This window comes from Antedon bifida, chromosome 3 (genome assembly GCF_963402885.1).
Source record: "Antedon bifida chromosome 3, ecAntBifi1.1, whole genome shotgun sequence".
Taxonomy (NCBI): Eukaryota; Metazoa; Echinodermata; class Crinoidea; order Comatulida; family Antedonidae; genus Antedon; species Antedon bifida.
The window spans coordinates 27,994,400-28,016,290 of NC_136228.1; the positions used below are offsets into that span (position 1 = coordinate 27,994,400).

Here is a 21,891-nt window from a genome sequence, read left to right on the forward strand (position 1 = left end):
TTTTTAAGAGACTTCGAGTTAGATTATTGTTGAGGGCGCATTTCTTGAGCGGCAGATTTTCAATTATCAAAAACACACAAAAAACGAATAACAGACAGCATATAAATCATACAAAATGAGGTTTGTTATAGAATAGAATACTTTTAGAAACTTATTGTTTCATATATAGTTGTTATAGGATCTCCGTTGTTATATATTTATTTAGTCTAGGCCTATTTTTGATGTAAAGCGCATTGAGTTGAGAGCCTGCTTATAGGCCTATGCGCTATAAGAACAGACTATTATTAAATTATTATTATTAATTAGGCCTACGCAAGAAAAGCACGTTGACACTAGCACTAGGAATTAAAAATGATGAAATGTGGCACATTATTTTATATAACCATGGAGTATTACTCCATGATATAACACAAACGACTATCGGGCCCAACGCTAAGACGATCGGGACCAACTGGTAAGACGATCGGGCCCAACGTGGTTCTGAAAACACTGGACGATCGGGCCCAACTGGTATGACGATCGGGCCCAACGCTGAAGACGATCGGGACCACCTTTTCTGGGCCCGATCGTCTTGGGCCCGATCGTCCGTGGTCCCGATCGTCTGTTCCCCGTAGTAGGCCTAGGCCTAGCCTAGTCTAGGGTAGTCTAGGCCTAGGACCAGGTAGCCTAGTAGGCCTAGCCTAGGCCTACTACTAAAAAAGGGCCTACTAGCTAGCCCTCCCAGGCCTAGCTAGATAGGCCTAGGCCCTAGTAGTAGCTAGCTAGGAGGCCTAGCTAGTAAAGACAGTAGTAGTAGAGGCTAGCTAGGTGTACCCTCTCTCTAGGCCTCATTCAACAGGACGGTAGTTCAACACAACAGACAGGACTTAGACTTAGAGGATAGGCCTATATTTTGGGTCCTCCTAAATACCAAGACCTAGGCCTACCAAGAACTACCAAGACCTACCAAGACCTGTCAATTTAAAGTGTTAATTTAACGAAATATGAGTACTAGCCTATCTATACTCATAGGCCTCGAGTCCTAGTAGATAGCCTAAGGCCTACCGGGCCTAGCCTAACTAATTGGTACTTGGTACCTACTCCTCTAACTAGTACGCTATTATACCATGGAGTATTCTTTATGCACTTTGTCAATTGTATGACCCACTATACGACCCTGGGAGAGGTGCGTCATGGGTGCATCATTTACAAATAATTACTGATGCAGGGGTGCGTCAAGAAACCTACCTAGAAGGTACTGTACGTCACATCAATGAACGATGGTGTGTCAATGTCCGTCACTTTACCACTAAAAATATAAAAAACACGGTCACAGTGCGTCAAAATGGGTGCGTCATGATCAACTAAAGGTATAGTATATAGTATAGTGGGTCATACAATTGACAAGTGCATTACTCCATGATTAAACGGTGGAATTAGGTAGCTAGTAGGCCCTACCTAGCTAGCAGTTTGATGCCTAATTAATAAGTGAAATCAAAATTAACAAATAAATAAATCCTAATTTATGATTTACAGATATTCCATGTTCAATTCAAGTACAGTGGATCACAGCAGATTTATTAAATTTATTGGTATTGATGCTCCTAAAGGTGGATGGTGGGTTACCAGTTTTACCAGAACCATGTAGCAAGTGAGCCTCGAACCCATGCCGATGTTATGGCTACTGTCTTTAACCGCTCGACCACTCACTCGCTTTTTTATTGCTTTATTGTACTCACTCATTTTTTTGTTTCAGTTGTACAACAAGAAGGCAGAAGAAGAGAAGTTTAGATCAAAATGATCATAATCAGGAGGTAAAGTAATTTTTTAATAAATACCTTTTGGCACAGTCAATCGTGCATGTAAATTATTGTTTCCTATCAGCATGGTTGACTGTGCATCTAGTGAAAAGTTTTCTATCATCATGGTCAACCTAGTTTTCTGTGCCCATCACAACATAGACATAGACATCGCTTTATTCATCCATAAATTTGGAAATTACAGACAGAATAAAGGTTGACCTTACATAAATAAAACAAAGGATATGAACGACCGTTTGTATAATAGAATATCTCTATGATAATAGTAAACAATGAATTTTATGGCACAGTTAAACATGCCAATATTTGCCTCCACACCAAGTATTGTCTATTTGGCCTTATTATTTTTTGTACACAAATTGAACTTGAAACTTTATTATTGCAATTCATTATACAAATAAATTGAAGTTGAACATAAAGTATTACATATAAAAAATAAAGCATTGCACTCAAATGAGGAAAACAGGTATACATTATTTGCAGGGCTGTGTAGGCAATATTTTACCAACAGATTTTGTGTCTATAATTACTTAAGACAAATGTAAACATTTGATGTTTTAGTAGGTTTGTCTCAGAAATAATCCATACATTTCATTTTGTAAACTTTATTTTAAATAGCTGCCACTCTCCTTGGGAAAATGCAAAGAAAAAAAGAGAAGACGTTCAAGCTTCATGAGGGGTCGAAATCAAAGGTCACTTCCACCAGCTAACCTTGATGTCTCAGGTAAATTAAGCCTATAAACTTAGAGATTTACCGTATATTTCGGTGTATAAGTCGCACTTTTGACACGCAAATTTGACCTCGAAATTAAGGGTGCGTCTTATACACCGAACATAAATGCCTCACCACACAGATTGTACATATCGTCACCTCGTTGGCTAGGCCTGAGTAGGCTAGGCCTAGATACAGTGTACTAACGTAACAGAAACCTGCTTCTGCCTAGTTTTCAAGGCATTTTAGCGTGATGTTATACTAAATATGATGAAAAGATTTGTTCATTATGGAGCTGTTTTAGGCGCTCCAATAAAATTTCATTTGTAAACGTTTACGATTGGAATAGTATTTATTTTTATATGCACGATCGCCGACCGCCCTTCTTGGCGGCCACATGGTGTACGGTATTCGACTAGTATATTCTCCAGGTGATTATAGCATGGACCTAGCGTACACACTTCTCGGATACATAGATACTAATCGAATACGATTGTCCGTGAAAACGTGCGCCGTCTCGAAATGATCGATGTCGAGCGAGGCTAGCCCACACACATGCGTGTTACACACATGGTCATGCACACGATGTTGCGGGTGCGAAACTCATGAATAACAAGTTAGAAACAACTTGTTGAGGTAAGAAAAAACCAAAATAAAGGACGCCGTTGTAGATATAATAAAATATCTTATTACAATAATATTGATTACAATTTTAAAAAACATTGTTTTGATGAAATATAAAGTGCGTCTTATACATCAACGATATAAAAAATACCGATATTTTACTCTCAGTTAGGGGGTGCGTCTTTTACACAGGTGCGACTTATACACCGAAATATACGGTAAAAGAAATATTTATTGTTTGCATGACGAAATTAATATATTTGAATATAAAGTTTACAGTACGCCATGTATATTTAGTTTATATATATTCCTTGATATATATATTTCCTTGATTTTCCGCATTCTCACTCCTGAGGAGGATCAAAGTATATTGATCAAAACGTTGAGAAACTCAACAGTTCTTTTCATAACTAAATAAACCGCAAAATATTTGTTTATTCCTAATTAAATGTCATTGCCTGCCATTTATTTTGATTTGAATTTTAGAATTGCACAAGAAGATACCACCTGATGAAACAGAAGAGAAACGTCTAGCTCTTCTACAACAAGTCTGCTTTGAGGTATGCTTATGCTGCCCTCTGTGATATATTTTAGAAATTTTGTTCTTTCAAACAAGATTTGAATATCATCTTCATAACTTCAAATTTCACTGACATTGATTTTATTTGAGCATTGTTAAAATTAACTTTATACTTATGCATTCAATTTCTGAATTTATTTATTTATTTGATGATAATATAAAATTAATAAAGTAAACACTGATTTATTTTTAACTTTTAATAGTATACAATGAATCGACTTGAAGAGGAAATTCCACATGCTAGAGGGTTTGAAGAGTTAAAGAATAAAGGTATGATAAACAAGAGCATTTAGAGAGGTGCAACCTTCATTAGGAGTTAAAGGTGGAAAAGAATCAAAGATCCACATTGTAGTTTTGACGTACGGCCTAAAATTAGTAAAATAATAAAAAGTAGTCCAGAATTGGGATCCAGGTCCGGATTGTCTCCAAAATTGAATGAAGTTTTCTGTGACCACATACATATCTATCTGGTTTAAATTTAGAAAAGTTCCATCTTTTAGTTTTGGCGTTATCCTGCTAGTAGACACGCGCACAAATATCTCAGACAAAAATATAACCTCCTAGGTGGAGTTAATAATTTTTACTTTAAAGTTTCTGTAGGCAAAGTTGACCAGTGTGTGCAAATTAACATCTTCTATTGGCATTGACAGCCATGATGTCAATATTTGGTGTGAAATCTAGGTACTATACTGTAGACTGTGCATCAAATTCATTGTTTCCTTGCAGCATGGTCAACCATGCACCTTATTATTTTGTCTATCAGCATAGAGAACTAAGTGCATAGTCAACGGTGTCAATAGAAAACTGTGCAATAGAAACATGGTCAACTGTGCCGATAACAAATAAATTACACACACAGTTGACCTTGCTTTCCATAGAATGACAGCTTTGGATCTCCTTAATGCTCCCTATTTTATGCATCACTGAAAGGAATAATTAAAAGAAATATCAACTTTCTGACCATGATCGTCAATTTCATTTAATTAAATCTCAAACTTTTTTTAGTTGTGTTTTGAACTCAAAAAGATTGCTATTTGCACTAGAAAACAGTTGACTAATTTAAAACCATGCTACTTTTAATATCATGTTTTTGGATGTCTGGAAAACTGTGGCCTAGAATTAAATAGAAACATATTAGTCGTATTTGAAATTGCAATTTGACTTGTGTTCGTTAACTTCGCAGCCAGGAGTGCTTTTAATGAGACGTTAGACAAGTTAGAGAAAGACAACTGCCTGAGAGAATCGTGCAGCATGCAGAAAAAGTGAGTGATGACGCCTCTAGCGTTAAGATACATTAACTTAAGAAAAAATCTTTGACACTTTCATGTCAAAAAAATTAAAGATACACTTTCATTAAATCTGATAATTGTTGCTTATTTTCCAAATACACTTTTAAAAACTCATATGAGAAAATAACAACTTTTCAAGGTAAAAAAACAGATAATTTTTCTTTATAATGTGTTTGTGTTTGACATTTATATCCAAATTGATTTAATTTGATTTTACTAATTAGTCGTTTAATTAAAAAGAAGATTTATTTGTCTTAATAGAAAAAATTGACAGACAGTGTAAAGGTCTAGTTAAATAATAAAAACTAATCAAAGCGTAGCATCAACTAAGATAAACTATTAAAAAATTATTGATTGTAGAGTTGTTCAAATTGTTGGAAACGTAGCGAGTAATAAAACACAAATATACAAAAAAAAAACCAAAAATATAACAAAATTAGACATAAAATTGTTTTAAACAATTTTTAACTTCTGAAACAAAATAACTAAGATCGTTAAATAATTTTTATCCGTAAATGAAATTCTGAATTTACCTAAATTAATTATTACAATATAATAAATTTAAATAGTGGCACAATGGTAGTTTACTTCGTTGTTTACTAATGGGTCGTTAGATCAGGGTCACTGCACCAGGAATTTTCTCATTGCCAAAATAGCAACAAAGGTCTCCTACAACTTACAAGACTCAGGTTAGGTTTAAAGTGTTAAGTTGCCCAATCAATGCATCAATTGAAAAAAGGGTTGAATAGATTTTTCTTTTTCAGCTGATTTTAATTACGTGTCTTTCCAAATTCTAAAATAATTATAGAACGCTATGGAAATTTCACTCATATGTGTAATTTTGATGGTTTTAATTACATAAAAAGAGATTAAATATTTTATTTGGTACGTCTCACTTGGGTAACATATTTTCTGGTTTTTTTATAGCCAAGAAATGAAAATGCATCTTTAAAGAAAAAAAAACTTTGATGTCTCATGTCAGAATAAGTTTTGCCATGCGAAACAAACATAGTGAAGTAAATGGCTTTTAATATCTATGTGACTAAAGCTGAATTTAAATTCACTATGAAAACTTTGTTTGAGTTCACTTACCTGTGTATATGATATATTGATATTCAAATCAAGTGAAAAAGATAAAAAAATATATAAATATTTCATACGGTTCTTATTTTCATGATAAACAAGTAAATTCCTTAGATGAAATCTGTCATCTTCCAAAACCTAAGATTAAAAATTATTCCTTAAAAATTATCATTTAATGTTTAATGTCATTTTATTGTCAAATATAACTTGTCATTTGAAGCGTATACATGCTTTTATTCTAAATGACAAACAAATTTCAAATCTATAACTTTGATTTTAAATCTTTAGAGTTGATGCAAAAAGCTGTTTTAAAAGGTATAAGATCCACTATATTTATCTCGTGAATACATAACAAGTGTTACATAACAATACATTGTTTAGTGTTCATTTTCATAATGTACATTGAAATATCTTAATTATTGTTTGGTACAAAGGTTTCATTTCTATTTAACTATTTACATAAAATATCATCTAACATTTACTCTCATGTTCTTATTGTTTAGTGAAATTTGGTAGTAGCTTATACCTCTTTCAAATTGCCTAGCAAAACATAGTTTACATACACACCAGGGTGCACACCATTCTAAAAGCCGGTGTTGACACCCCAGTGTGTGTAAACTCCAGAGTTTTGCAAGCCATGTGAAAAGATATATTAGTATCTACCACTGTCATGATGCTATATTCACAACATTTTTGAGAAATCTGCATTTAATGGGGAGCTGGTGTTGACACCCCAGTGTGTGTAAACTCCAGAGTTTTACAAGCCATGTGAAAAGGGTATATTAGTATCTACCACCTTCATGATGCTATATTCATTTAAGTGCACAACATTTGTGAGAAATCTGCATTTAATGGGGAGCTTTTTCTTTGCGATGACCAGGGACTTAGAAACATCAAACATGTGTCATCCCAATATTCTAACATGACGTAATTTGGTCATCAGTCATCGCAAATCGAAAGCTTCCTAATAGGTACCTTATCCAAAATGAACATGAATATATTTTATTTATTCATTTATGAATAAAATAAATATTGCCATATTTTCAATTTGTTTCTTAATTTACCATCAGTATGTGTCTAATCTAAATTTAAATCATCATCGTTAATTGTTACTTCATTTCAATATATCATCTATTATACACTAAATGTATAAAAGTAAATGGGTAAAGATAACATTTAATATTCTTCTATGTTAATGTTATCAAATTTATATAGTGCTTTTAACATTCAGAAGATTATTCCGAAGTGCTTCAAATACAAAATAAGGTTGAAAGAAAAACCCTGCTTTCTGTATTACATTTATTACAATCGTTTAGTTTATTTAAAATATTATAAAGCCATGTTTACACTATGAAACTAGTTTGACAAAAACTGTGTGATGTGCCCAAATATGGTAGTGACATGTCCATATATGGGCACATCACATTGTTTTGTCACATAATGTTTGATGGTGTAGACAGAGCTTTAGAGTACTGTACCCTTAAAATGCTGTTTCCATAAAATAATCATTTAAAACAAATTTGTTTAGCCTTCCAAACCCTATAAATGTCAAGATGGAAGAATCTGCCACAATGATACAGGAATACTGCAATGGACTGGTGGAAGAAACCAACAAATGGGAAGAGTTATTGGCGTCTGCAACAGATGCGGCTACTCAAGCTGAAGAAAGAAGGTATCAAAATCAATTTTGCAAATGTTAAAACACTTCAGTCTCAACTCTCAAAAGTTTTCTTATTGTTCAAAAGATCCCAAATTGACCAGTAGGCCAACTGTTAAAATTGACTCCAGACTATTTGGCCAGCCCATCCAGTATTGAGAGAGTTGACTACTTCACACAAATTACATGTTGTTCTACTTTTCTTCTGTTGGTTAAAATCTTCTATATATCCATAAGGTCCCAACATCGGGTCCTATATATTTTGTAAAAGTTCATGCTATTTAAAACATTTTAAAGTGGCAATGCATCTTTCAACTTTAGTTATTACACAGAGAGAAAATACTACAACTTTTTCTACAAAATGACTTTTAGGTAATTGGGCCTTAAAATTAATCTTCTCCATACACAGCATCAGTTGAAAAAATGTTGGTTGCTTCTTCACTTCTTCTTTTTTTAGCTGATTTTGTGTTTAGTGTTATAAATAGTTTTGTAATAAAAAAAAAAACTATTACAGTTTTTTATGCTCAATTACATGAAAAAAAATGGACTGTAGATTTTAGGATTTTTTATGATATTATTTTTCTTGTTTATGCCGTTAACTATTTCTTCTATGCAATAAAAATAAGTAGAATTTACTTTTTTCAAATAAATAATAATATAATACTCCTAAATCTTACTATAAATTCCAAATGGTATGAAAACATTACTGTCTAAAATATGAAATAAACCTAACGCTCTGTCTTTTTACTTGAATTAGTTTAGATCAGAGTCAATAAATGATGCATATAACTCTTTATAATCTTGTTAACGAAACCAAACACCGTACTAAATGTCTCCTCCTATTAGTAAGCCCTCCCATAAAAAGATGAAATTGATCAAATTCAACATGATCTGATTCGTTGTAAGCTGGTTAATCTACCCTGACTGGTGTAGCTGCGGCGAGTTTGCAATTGACAGCATTTGTGTTGTCATGTAGAAACCAAATCAGTTTTCTGTCGATTATGGTTATTATTTAATTATTCTATATAATATGAATTTATTTTAAAATTTAAATTGAATAAAAGTTTACAGTTTGCTAAACAATTGGTGTGTTTAAATATAAAACGAAAAATGAATGTTTGTATACGAATGGGAAGAATAATTTCATTAGTTGAAGGAGTTACTGTTCTATTCAATGGTAGTTTAAATAGAACACTCAGTTACACCAAATTTATAAAACACCTACAGTACTGTACTGTAGACTTATTTTTTCAATTTATCGTCCACTTCCATCTTACATCTAATGTCAAAGGTTAGGTCGTTTAAAAAGATTTTTTCCTTTTTAAACGTTATAGACTGCAAACGCTACGGGTTAGTTTTCGTTCATTCATTATTCCCCATCCTACTGCGGTCACCATTTTGGCCACAAAATTATCCCGAGCAAAGCATTTTATGAAAGAATAGACAAAAATAATCTTGCACCATCTAAAACGATCGTACTAAACTTAATTTGGCCAAATTAACCGAGTCGCCGGCTAATGCGACCAAGAAAAGTCCAATCAAAACACTGGCTACAATTCCTACATATAATGGTTACTTTTACCGACCACTGCCTGCCCAGTGTAACTTACCATGGTCTCTGTAAAACTAACCATGCTTGCTATAAATGCGAACATACATCTCAAGTTAACGCATGACATTCACCATGCGAGACAATCATTAGTTTTAACATCACGGATAGTGCGAACATTGATCACATTTTTTGATGATAAAGTTACCGTTTTAAAATTTACCATTTTTCAAGTTCCAGTGCGAACAAGGCTTTAATGTCATTGCATTCTGTTTCTTTTTTTAAGGTTACAGAAAAGTACAGATTCAGAAGCTCCTGATACACTAAGCAAGCAAGATGAAAGATACCTTGCTGGACTTCCTGATTTGAACCAGATATTGTCTTCAACAAAGAATTCTCTACATGAACTTGAAATGCATGTAAGTAAACAACTCTGATTGAAGATTCCCTTTTCCGATTAATTAGTTTGATAAAAGATGTCCTCTAACTCCAAATTTAAAATTTGTCCACCCACTTCGAGTAAACAGCAAACATATTTTTATTACCGTTACCGATCGCCTGTGTAAATTGGCCTTTAACAGCTTACTCCAATCCATCTCCTATTATTGTCCTCTTTTCTGTGGCCCTTTTATCAAAACTCAATACAACACAAAAACAATAGTTACATTCTGACGTTACATCTGAGTTAATGTTATGTCAAACATGAAATAATATGCACACATTGCTTCTGATTAGTGTCCACACGATGCTTAATACAAGGTGCATTTACTTAGCTTTGAAGTATTGCATCTACACATCGCTAGTTTGCTACATCCATTTTTACGTGGAAGTACAGTAGCACATTAATCTTTGAGTCTAGGGCTTAAAACAAACTGCTACCTTCAGAGATTACTTCCAAATTGTCTGAACGTTCCTATATCTTTATATATTCATATACAGTAGTTCAAAGTTAAACTACAAACTGTATCTTTTTAGACAGTTTACAGAACATAATTAACCTTCTTTATTTTAAATTTAATTAAGATACTTAAAAAGTAGCATTTATAAAATTAAATTAAAGTTCTTTTTACCTAACTGTATTTTTTATTATTCATACTATTCTTTTTACCAATAATGTGTTAAAGAATTAGTATACAATAAATTGTAATGATGTGTTTTTTTGCTTTTTTTTAGTAGACTAGATAATGTTTCATCATGCTAAATATTTATAATTTTCGTTTAATCTGCAACAATAGATATTCAACACAAGTTGTCCATACAGTACAACATTTTCTATATATTTATATTATATTGCATACTAAAATCATCTTTCCTGGGTTGAGATTGGACAAGTAATAACTCTCTTCAACTATCACCTTCCCACCGCTCAACAGTTTTGTTTATGATGCTATTAAAACCCATAATCTCCGCGATTTAATGTATAAATTTGATTTACGTTGCACAGACGAATTGGCGAGGTTATTTCCTCGATTTTCAAGGAGACGGGAGAATGCTTGGGTCACAGTGGCAACACTTTTTCAAAATGTGTGCATTTATAAAATTGATGTGTCATTAAATGTTGTGGTTTACTCTTTAGAGCAGCTCATTTGAAATAGGAAGGAGGTGAATGAAATACATAAAAAAAGAGTATGTTTGTATTATTACTGAATGTAAATTTGAGAAAGTAAAGACTTGCTCAAATAAAAAACGCCTTCCTCAATATAAAGATTCATCCCTCAATATAAAGAATCCTTCCTCAAATTAAAAAGACTCCTCCATCAATATAGACTCCTCCCAATAATATAAAGAAATTGAATCCTCCCTCATAGTAAAGACTCCTCCCTCAAAGTAAAGACTCCTCCCTCAAAGTAAAGACTCCTCCCTTAATATAAAGAGATTGAATCGTCTCCAAATTAAAGACTCTCCAATTAAAAGCTTTCTCCAATCCACAATATCTATTATTGTCCTCTTTTCTGTGGTCAAGATTAAAACACAAATGATTTTATAGTGAACATATCCTTAACATATTCAAAAGGCGCTACAGTTCTAGAACACCCTATAAAGGGCCTTTCACACCTGTTCCGGCACGGTTCCGGTCTGGCAAATCGAACATCGATGTTTGCGTTTTCACGACGCTTCACTCGGCTATGCGCCAATCGATATGCGCGTGGCCGCGTGAAAACAAAACATTGACGTTCGATTGGATTTTCCGGCGCCAGACCGAAACCGTGCCGGAACAGGTGTGAAAGACCCTTTAAGGGAGATACTTTTGTTTAAGACAAACTGGAGGGAAACTCCTACTCAGGGAATACCCTCATTAAGGAGACACTTTGTTGTATCCTGGGGTGGCGGGAGGTGGGTCGTCCATAATTATCAACATTCTTGAAAGTGTACAAAACTTACGCTGCTGTTTTTTGCTGAAATGTTTTTGACTGTCGTTTGCATTTTAATTCGTTCTGAAATTTCAATCTTTGGTCGATCAACAACATGTCACACTTTGTCACCAACACCAAAAATTAGATTTTTAAATATATCTTATATAATATGAACGAATACAGTAAGTTGTATAAAATCACACCTTGAATAGGCCATTCCAAGTTGTTCACTTTTTTCAAAAAAAATTATCAAACATAATGATTTCAATACAAAAAAATGAGTTAAATTTAGCTGAACTTCCAGACAATAGGCTTCCGGTTTACAGTTTTATTCTTTAAATTATGGTCCAGGTAGATATTTTGTTTACTATTGTGAAATTAAAAGGACCTTTTCAACAAACAATTTTGTTTCTTGAATTGTTTTTCAGTGGAACCGTTAATCATGATAACTGAATTTAGTTTTTAAAAAGAAATTTCTGAACAGTAATTGATGTAAAATGAGGCATCAACCTGCAATTCAATTTTACAATATTTTGTTCGTGTTTGTCTATGTTGATGTAGGTTTTACTAGGTTGCTATATGTCTTCAAATCCAATAATATTAATTTAAACTTTGTACAAATCCTCATAAACATAAAATGACAGTAGGATTAGAGATTGTTTAAGCCTGAAGTAACATCTGCCCAGATATGATGGCCACTGAACTAAGCTTGAACCCATGTCTGCTAAGGCCAGTAGATTTACAATTAGATCCCCTCTAGTTACGATAGATAGCCCAGCTTAAGGTTGAGATGTACGCGTCATCCGACTGAGGATTTAGGCCAAAATCTGTCAAAAATAAAATCAAACACAGCTGAACTCCTCTGGTGAAATTGGAAATTTGTAAAAAAGATTTGTTCATTAGCATTGAGTCACATTAATCAAACAAAAGTCTCTAGCACACGATAATAACATGATGTGTCCTGAAGGTAAAGACATGACATGCCCTGAAGCTGAATTACCTCTAAATATGACATATCTCTGTGCTGTATTACCTCTAATTGCTGTTATAAACCAATACTACGTCTCGAAAATTAGATTTTGTAATTTTATGAGGGGTTTAATCATAACTTTACATTTTTTTTTCGTTGTACATTAGTGACGTTGTTCGGAAGGTTTTTGACCTTCCCCTTTCCTAGAAGACAAAAAACTAAATATGATAACATTTAGGGTTATATATAAATTAAGGGTACTATGACAGTCATAGTTTTTTGAATTGTGTTATTTCATTTGTATTAGGCATTTCTCTTGTATTTACATTAAGCTGGAACTTCAAAGCCACTGGGAGGTGATCCCCTGCTCTCTTCGAATGACCAACTGCTTTACTTCCCATTCGAAGAACGAGGCACGTGAGTCTAGAGAGAGACGACACTAAAGCCTGACGCACACTATCGGCTGAGCCAACTGGCACGAGTAACACTTTGCTCAAAAAAAAATTTGCCGCAAACTGTGATCGCGTTCTATCGGACGCACACTAAACGCCTTCAGTACACGATACTTACTACGCTATACGGCGCGCACTGACATATAATAAATTAGAACATGTCATGAGCAGTGGAATTATTGAGCAATTAGCTCATGTTCGGTGCACACTTGAGGAAAATGACAATGCGTGCCAAAAAATATTAAACATGATAGATATTTTCCTCACCGGCACGCATGGCCGATTCCTCACTAATTCTCTGGCACACACTGTGAGCAAGGTGTTACTCGTGCCAGTTGGCTTGCTAGGCTAGCCCAATATTATCATTACTCTCCGGTATATACAGCACATATATACGCGATTCAAAGACAGTCTCACATCCAGAACGCAACCGGGTCTAACATTACTTAACTTTGCTGATCTGCACTAACTACAGAATTGTACTCTATCTGCAATTTCATTATATGTGATTCCCAGACGGTCTCCCATCCAGAACGCAACCGGGTCCAAAACTTTGCTGATCTGCACTAATTAAACCAACTAAAATGTTACCCTGTATCTGCAATTTCATTTTGAAATTATATTGCTCTATAAAAAAAATATGTTCTTTAAAATAATCAATAATATTTCAGATTGTTACCATTGTTTTACCAAAAAATTTCTGTCTCTTATTTTTTAACGAAACATCTCAGTTTTAAATGGCATCATAATATTGTGACTGTAGTTTCTATAAGAAGTTGTTTTAGAATGTTATAGCTTCTAGCTGTTATGTTTTCTAAATTAATCCTTTGGGTGGAGTCATATTAATGACATAGCATTAATGCTTAATCCGTCTTAAGGTTTTGTTACTTTGCTCTTAAAAGCCAAATGCAACAGACAGGAAAAAATTGAATCGTTTCTCAACAGACATAAAATTACAAGTCGTTAGAACAAACCAACAAATGCTCGCATAATCCTATCTCTACTTTACATTTTATTACTATAAATTCACTGATGAGATTTATATTATTATACAATATTGATGCTAACTGTTCATATTAGTTGAACATCTAAATCAAGTCGGCCACTGTCCGGTGCGTGCGCTGAATGTCGTGGAGAATTTACCTCAAAGCGAGGGTAACGTCCTCATTGATCGTTGGATTTATTCTCAAAACTCTAAATAGATAGAAAATTAGTTATTTCGTAAAGACAACAATGTTGAGACGTTTTACCCGTACCCAGCTTATGAAGATGAAAACCTCTAAGCTATTGCTACCTAAATGTGACGTCTCTGGCCTGGGTTTGAACTGCATTAGCATGGATATATCGTATCTGTAATCAATCCAAAAATAAATCATCTATGAGGCTTAGTAAAATGGATTGGAATGCTTTAATGTTTATGCTTTGTGTGCTCCGAATAGAAACTTTCAAACTCTACACTTTAAAACGGTTCATCTGTCAAATGACTAGTGTAATTTACAAGGTATGTTGTTTTTTAGAAAGTTAGACATTTTCAGTATAAAAAAGTATTATGATGAACAATTAATTCAAGACAGAGATTACTGTCACTACTTTATACTTTCAACATCAAATGACTACATTATTCAATTGGTTATTTAATTTTACTTTTTATGGAAAATATTTATTTTAATTAATTTAAATAAATACTGTATGCAAATTATTATCAAGTTTAAAATTATGTAGAATAATAATAATAATAAGACTTATACAGCGCACATATCCACAAAAGTGCTCAAGGCGTAGAAAAGTTCCAACAAACAGGTAAAAGAGCTAATTAATTAATAAAATGATTAATTTGATAAACATTGAGTAGTGAGTGTGGTGTCCTTTGAACAGAGGTGTCCCCTGAATAGTGGTGTCCCAGCGGAGGGCTTCTACTGTAGTTCACAAATAGTATTTCTTAAGCGTTTTTACCAACACAGAAAATGTTACCAAACTGTTAATGAATATTCAAATAATTTTGAGGAATGTATGATATTAAACAAAGGTGTGCCAATATTTATTGGTTAGAACCCATGAAGTGTAAGTATTTTCACTGAATTGTTATTATACAACTCATTTATGAGTATAATATTCATGGCAGTCAATGGGTTCCTAGTTTTCAAATTTATATCATATCATACAGTATGTTTCCATATATTATGCTGTTTATTGGAGGTTATTGTTACAAGTTTTGCAGTCTGTATTGTTTATTTTTATATTTTTATTGTATTTTTATATAACCATTTGTGTGTGTGACAAAGTTGAGGATCTCAATACTCAAGTTTGATGTTTTATCCTTATTGTTTTATTAAATAATTAAATAAAATTACAAAAACATGAATTACAGAAGAAAAAAACACTGATAGTGAACTGAATGAAAATAACAGGGAGAAATTCAACTTGTTATTTGACAATCCAAACAATTTTTTTTAGGGCTGAGCATCATATCTCTCCCATAGAGTTCTGTGGTGTTACGTCACAACGATTGATGCTGCTGTGTGGTTGATAGCGCAACCAAAAATGCGTTCAACGCTACTATGTTGATAAACTATATAGATCTGTATTTCTATCAAATTATGTATCTTAGCTTGATTTTTGTAAACTTAAACTGTAGTTGAATAATAAATAGATTATTAAAAACAAATATTTGGTGATCTTTTGAAATTGTAGTTTGTTTTTATTGAAAATTATTAAGTTTTAAAATAACTACATCAATTAGCCTATTCCAAACCATTCGAACCAGAACCTTCTGCTTGATATGCAGCTGTCCTAATCATTAGACCACTGGGGATTTCATAGTACTTGATTTGATAGCGATATATACTGTATATTTGTAGACATACAATTCCAATTTATTATTCTACTTTTATTTTGTATACAATTTAATTTATAATTCAATTTACAATGTTAAAGTTAATGGCTGATCAATTTAAGTATTTACATTTGCTTTTCGTTTTAAAACGGAAGACCAGGCTCCAACACCTGTTGGTCGCCCTCAGGCGATTTTTTCTGGGGTTGGCTTCATTAAATATTGAAATTGAAACCAGGCTTTAAAACAAATTTTAAAAGATTTTATTTCTTTTAAATGATGTTACAGAAATGCATTCACTCATAAGTTCAGAACTGGCTAGTCTTTTTTATCTAAACGAGTGATAAATAAATATATAATAAGAAATGGTGTTAAAGAGTCGCTATCCAATTGAAAAATGGTCTAATGGTTAGGCATATCAAGCAGAAGGTTCCGAGTTCGAATCTCAAGAAAGACAATTATTTCAGTAATGAGACAACGCCAGGTCTATAGCTACCGTACTATGTTCGTACGTTACCGCTGTTTTACCAGCTAGGCCTACAAAACTAAGCCGAACAGGCTAGGCCTAATAGACGACGCAAGCTATTTAGCATTGTTTGTCCCTTTTTATCATAATTAACCATAGAAATTTTAAACAAGGAATGATCTGGTTTAATGTTTTTTTAAGTAATATGCATTATTTTTACAAAATACGAAAAAATGCTGGGAAGTTTAGTACGTCTTTAACCACTCGCGATTAGCCACCACTTTTCTGTGTATCATATGAACAGAAGATTTACAAAATATTTTTTACTACTAAAAAATATGTTTGTCTCCCTCTATAGATTGATACTATTTTACAAACTTCTAAGGGATTGAAGGAACTTGAAGCTAATACGGATTTGTATCTAACACAGCAAATCAAACTTATAGGTAAGACTAGTAGCAAATTGGCCAGTATCATAGTAAAGTTCCTCAATACAGCATCACATGTGTTTCACACGTATCGCCAAGTATCATAGACCATAACGTAATAACGTAATAAACGTAATAAGCTTGGTTTCCACTGAAGACGCAACTCAAGGATGTATTCAATGCAAGAGAATTCAACAATGACAAGTGACAGTTTGAATAATCCATTGCTTGTGATTGGTCATTATCACCTTGCGCTTACATCCTTGCGTTGCGTCTGTACTGGGAACCAAGCATTAACCTAATCTTACATAATACACACACCACATGAGAACTATGGTACTGGAGGAATATTGTCGTTTGTGGAGATCCAGTCATGAGAATCTGGTATTATTTTCAATTGGGAAAATATATAATCCCTCATGCATGAGATATGTCATTCTCATAAGATGTTACATTTTGTTTTATTACATAGCCAAAATGTTTCTGTATAAAACTACAGTTAGTAGCAAATCAAACTTACCAGAAGACTCATATAGTAAGCTAGTGAGACCATACTATCCTGAAATCTCTTTGATGGTGAAAACTAAATGACATAAATTTAAAAACATAAAATACAGACATTGCGTGCTTGGAGCTGTAAATAGAGAATTATCTCAGACTTGCATTTTTATCAGCATTATGCAAATAAAACAAATATGATTACAAAAATAAGAAAAAAAGAGAAAAGAAACAAATTATCTAAAAGGAGAAAGAATGTTGTATCTTAAAATAAGGACTAAACTGAAGTAATAATGAAAGGAAGTAAATTTCTAAATAATTTTGTTGTCTTTTGTTCATCCCATTTTTATTTCATTACATTTGTACAATCTTTTTATTTATTTTTCTATCTCTTAACATTATTTTTTTATCATTTTTATCATACAAACATATTCAACCTTTAACATTGTTTTTTTTTATAAATCATATAATTACAACATTCCTATATTTTAACAATTCCTACATCATAGGAGATAAATTAACAAAACTTGAAAAACATTCATTACATTAAAAAAAATATATAAGAAAAACAATTAATGTCATCTTATGGCTATATATAATTAATAATTATAATTTTCCTAAGGAACTTCTATAATTATCAAAGCATTTCTTAACATTACCCTGGGGAAGCACTTGTAAACAGAATGAACAGCTATTATTATGGGATATAACAGCATCTAACTACAGTAATCAGTCACTCTTAATTGTTTAAATAAATTGATTGCGAGTGTAATGAGTGAATCACAAGTTTTTGTGGTAGCTTGCGTCAATTTGTGTCTGACATTTGTAATAAATGTCCTATGAGTTGAAAAGGTTCCAGATATTACTTGAGATCTGGGTAAAACAACTCCGGCTGTATTTTTAATCAAATAAATTTCCCATGCCTAGCTTGTCTCATGCGTTAGACTGTAACAATCATTCATTGAAATTACATAATATTAGAAATAAAAAAATTATTAGAATAATTTGGGACTGAAATTTTTTTGCAAATTATAAAGAATAGGGGTGAATTTGATAATGAACAGACAGGATGTTTAGAGATAAAGTCGTGCCCAAATGACATAAAAAAAAAATTTTGAAGACCTTAACTTAAAAAATAATTTGTAAATTATTAGACAGCTACAAAAATATTTTTGATTGTAACTTTTTTTTACATTTTACAGACCTGAAAAGTAAATTATATAAATTACAAAAAAAAGAAGAAAAAAAGGCAATTACATTACTGTATAAAAAAATGAAAATACGGTAGAAGAAAAATTACTTAAATTTAATTTACTTTAATGATAAAGACTGTATTGTAAACTGTAAAGAATATGTCAATTCAGAACATGTTTTACTGAATAAAGATCCTGAGATAATATAAAAGAAATGCCTCTCTTCAATAAATGCACCCCCTCCCCAATTGAACATAGCCTAGAATAAACGTATAGGGTTTTTTTTCCTCAAATAAATGGCCCATCACATGCATCACACAATATTATGTTATAACAATTTTTACTGTATTTTCTCACTTCTTGATATTAATTAGTATTTGATTATACACGTTACCATATTACACCCACAAATTTAACACCTTCTTCGAATAAATTTAGGGCATTTAATCGAATAAATATGGTATATTTTTGTAACATTACTGTTTGACTTTTAAATTTTGTCAGTAGTTTTTACAAAAATTAATGTAAACCTTACTACAACAAATTGTTTTATTTAACTTAAGCGCCATCGTTTCTATTTTGTCTCTACACTAATACTCATCAACATTTGTTGATCGCTACTTAAAATATACTTTGATAAAAGATGAATTGGCGTGCAACGAGCATTACAGTCTCCTACACAGAAAATGGATTGGGGAAAATGCCATGTCGTTTGTTTATTGAGTCTTCCTGGGTCTCCATGTCGGCTAACTAACAGCGCTCATATTAAATATATTTCTTTTAGCATTTACCTAATCCATCAGGTTGGTGAAGCATATTTGCGTTTGTTTCTGCATTTTTTTACACATATTTCAATAATATTATACAAAGGTATAAACAAAATAAACGGAGAACAGAAACATGAGACATGGCATACTGAAATAACATAAAGTATTGCTTAGTAATATGATTGACACAACAACCAACTTTAATTTATTTCAGTTATAATTATCTTTTAATAAATATCCCTAATTTATAATTTTGAAAAGTAAATTTTATTACTGATTTGTTTTTTTATTTTTTATTTTAGCATCTCTTGTGTTTATAGAAACAATAAGTAAATAATAAATAAATTGTTGTAAACAAAATACATAATCAACTTAATTTTAGCATCTTTATGTTTATATAGAAATAATAAATAAATAATAAATCAATATAATTGACTTACTTTGTGTTTATACAGAAATAAATAAATGTTGTAAACAGAACATTAACATTTAACCAATTTTAGTATATTTGTGAGTTTCAAGGTTTGCATACCGAAATCAAATTTTGATATAAAGTTTGTGGTACACCACGTATATTAGTTCTGAAAAGAACTGTTGATTTTCTCGACGTTTCGATCATTCTTACTCCTGAGGACAATCAAAGCATATTGATCGAAATGTCGAGAAACTCTTTTCAGAACTAATATACGTGGTGTACCGCAAACTTTATATCAACAGTATATTTATGTGTTTATACAGAAATAATAAATAAAAATAAATAAATGTTATAAACACCTCCATGGGTTATATCATTTATCGTGTTTATCCATGTTCAACGGAAATATTTTTAATTGGGGATGTTTTTTTTCTGATTTGCAGCTAAAAAATCTGAGACAGACGAGAAAGTAAATATACTATCTCTCATTGGTGGATTGGTTGGTGATACCAGTAATGAGAAAAAGGACGCCTTAAAATGAATATTATTAGATGGTAATTATCATTTTTGATAAGGATAAATATCACATCATAATATCAGATTTGTAATAATTGTCTTCTCTGTGTTTACGTTAGACTCTGTGCATTTGTTTGCATTGTTAATTTATCAACACAAAATCGTTTGCCTGCGTTGGTGGTTTATGATGGTGTGATGTTTTATTATTTTATTCATTAAATGTTATTATTTACAAAGGATAATAATATACTGTAGTACATACATACAAACACACTGAAGATGCTCTATTTCCTAATAAGATCCTTTAAGGGAATTGGTGCATTATGAACAACATTTTCAATAAAATAAATTATGACCTTATTATACAGGAGAAGGCCCTGTTCTTAAACTTTTTCCTGCTGTGGTCCACAAACTGATTCAATAAAAGTTAAAAACCAACTAGAATTACCAATAAATAATTGTTAATAGGTGAAGTTTTAATATGATATAATTTGATTTTATACAGATCAGCATAGCAGCAATGGTTTCTGAAACGTTTTACTTAAATGGTTGTCTGAATGCATCCCATGGTCATCAAGTAGCCATCTTTAGATGACCAATGGTGATGAAGATAATTGCATACATTTTGTGTTTGTTTACATCATTGCCAACTTTTTTACAATTTTTAAAGAATTTATGTCGGCTTTTGCCTTCGCAAGCTTCTTGCTGAGTCGTTTCTAAAATCCTGTTTGGTGACTGTACTAGTCAGGGTTATCATATTTTTTAAAATTAGGGATGTATATAGCGATAAATGTCAACGTATTGTGTTGGACATTTAATTATGAAAATGGTGCCATGTTTTGGCACAATATCTTTTAAAAAGTAGTATGTGTGAGTACATATCTTGATGAAGCAGGTTTTTTAGATTATTTAATTTTGTATAAAGTACCATTAACAGAAAAACAAAGAGGACATATTTGTATAAACATGCATATAATTAAATTAAATAAATAAATAAAACTATACAAACAATTATTAAAGCCACTTTTTTATTTTTTTTATAATGGAGAGTATTGTTCAATTTAAGTGACACCACAAAAAGTAAGATTTAAATGTAAATATAGATTTTGTCTTTTCACCAATGAGTAACACTATTGTTTCTAGTTGATAAATTAACAATATTACTTTAATCTTTTTACCCATCTAAGTAATCTCTCGGTCCACATTCCCACTCACTACAGATGGGATGAAGATTGCTTGTGTATTGGGTTTATAATGGGTATGCAGAAAAATAAACATACAGACATTATGGCATAAAGTATTGGCATTATGGCATGAATACACAAACCATTTAATATTGACTAAGTATTTCTGCTACGAATATTATTTGTCAATCAACAAAATTGTTCCTTGTCAAAATGTCTCCTTTTCTGATGAGGTCTAAGTATTTAAAAAATACCTCTTATAGCAATATCTAGTTTGTTAAATTTCATCATTTTTTCATTACAAGAAATCTCAGATTTATTTCTGTATTTTTGTATTAGTGAAATAAATTACAATTTATAATTGGTATATATTTATTCACAAGCTAAATTGAACAGTTTCATTGTATCGACTCAAGTTTCGTTTTCAGTTTCAAAAAAATATTAAAACTCATTGACTTTCATCAGTATAAGTCATAATGTACTCTTCCTATGTTACACAAAAAGCATTTAAGAATATTGAAAATA

The 21,891-nt window shown here is 32.0% G+C and overlaps 2 protein-coding genes across 3 annotated transcripts in view; one reads left to right on the plus strand and one right to left on the minus strand.

Annotated features, from left to right (window-relative positions):
- Positions 1–21,891, minus strand: part of LOC144836884 (target of rapamycin complex 2 subunit MAPKAP1-like) — a 105,416-nt gene that overhangs the window by 18,930 nt on the left and 64,595 nt on the right. The window lies entirely within an intron of this gene.
- Positions 53–21,726, plus strand: LOC144836920 (uncharacterized). 2 transcript variants are annotated; one of them, XM_078691858.1, is made up of 12 exons: positions 53–120; positions 1,736–1,793; positions 2,418–2,523; positions 3,622–3,695; positions 3,919–3,985; positions 4,899–4,977; positions 6,376–6,402; positions 7,616–7,759; positions 9,580–9,712; positions 16,724–16,811; positions 20,110–20,220; positions 20,688–21,726. In XM_078691858.1, the coding sequence occupies exons 1-11, from the start codon at positions 116–118 to the stop codon at positions 20,205–20,207; spliced, it is 879 nt and encodes a 292-aa protein (XP_078547984.1). In that variant the 5' UTR covers positions 53–115; the 3' UTR covers positions 20,208–20,220; positions 20,688–21,726. The 2 variants fall into 2 exon arrangements, with proteins under 2 accessions (XP_078547984.1, XP_078547986.1); XM_078691860.1 differs by lacking the exon at positions 6,376–6,402.

Excerpts from the sequence above, each read along its gene's own strand:
- LOC144836920 (XM_078691858.1), top strand. Across the intron at positions 1,794-2,417 it reads AAAATGATCATAATCAGGAG|CTGCCACTCTCCTTGGGAAA; the intron begins GTAAAGTAATTT and ends TATTTTAAATAG. Across the intron at positions 9,713-16,723 it reads TACATGAACTTGAAATGCAT|ATTGATACTATTTTACAAAC; the intron begins GTAAGTAAACAA and ends CTCCCTCTATAG.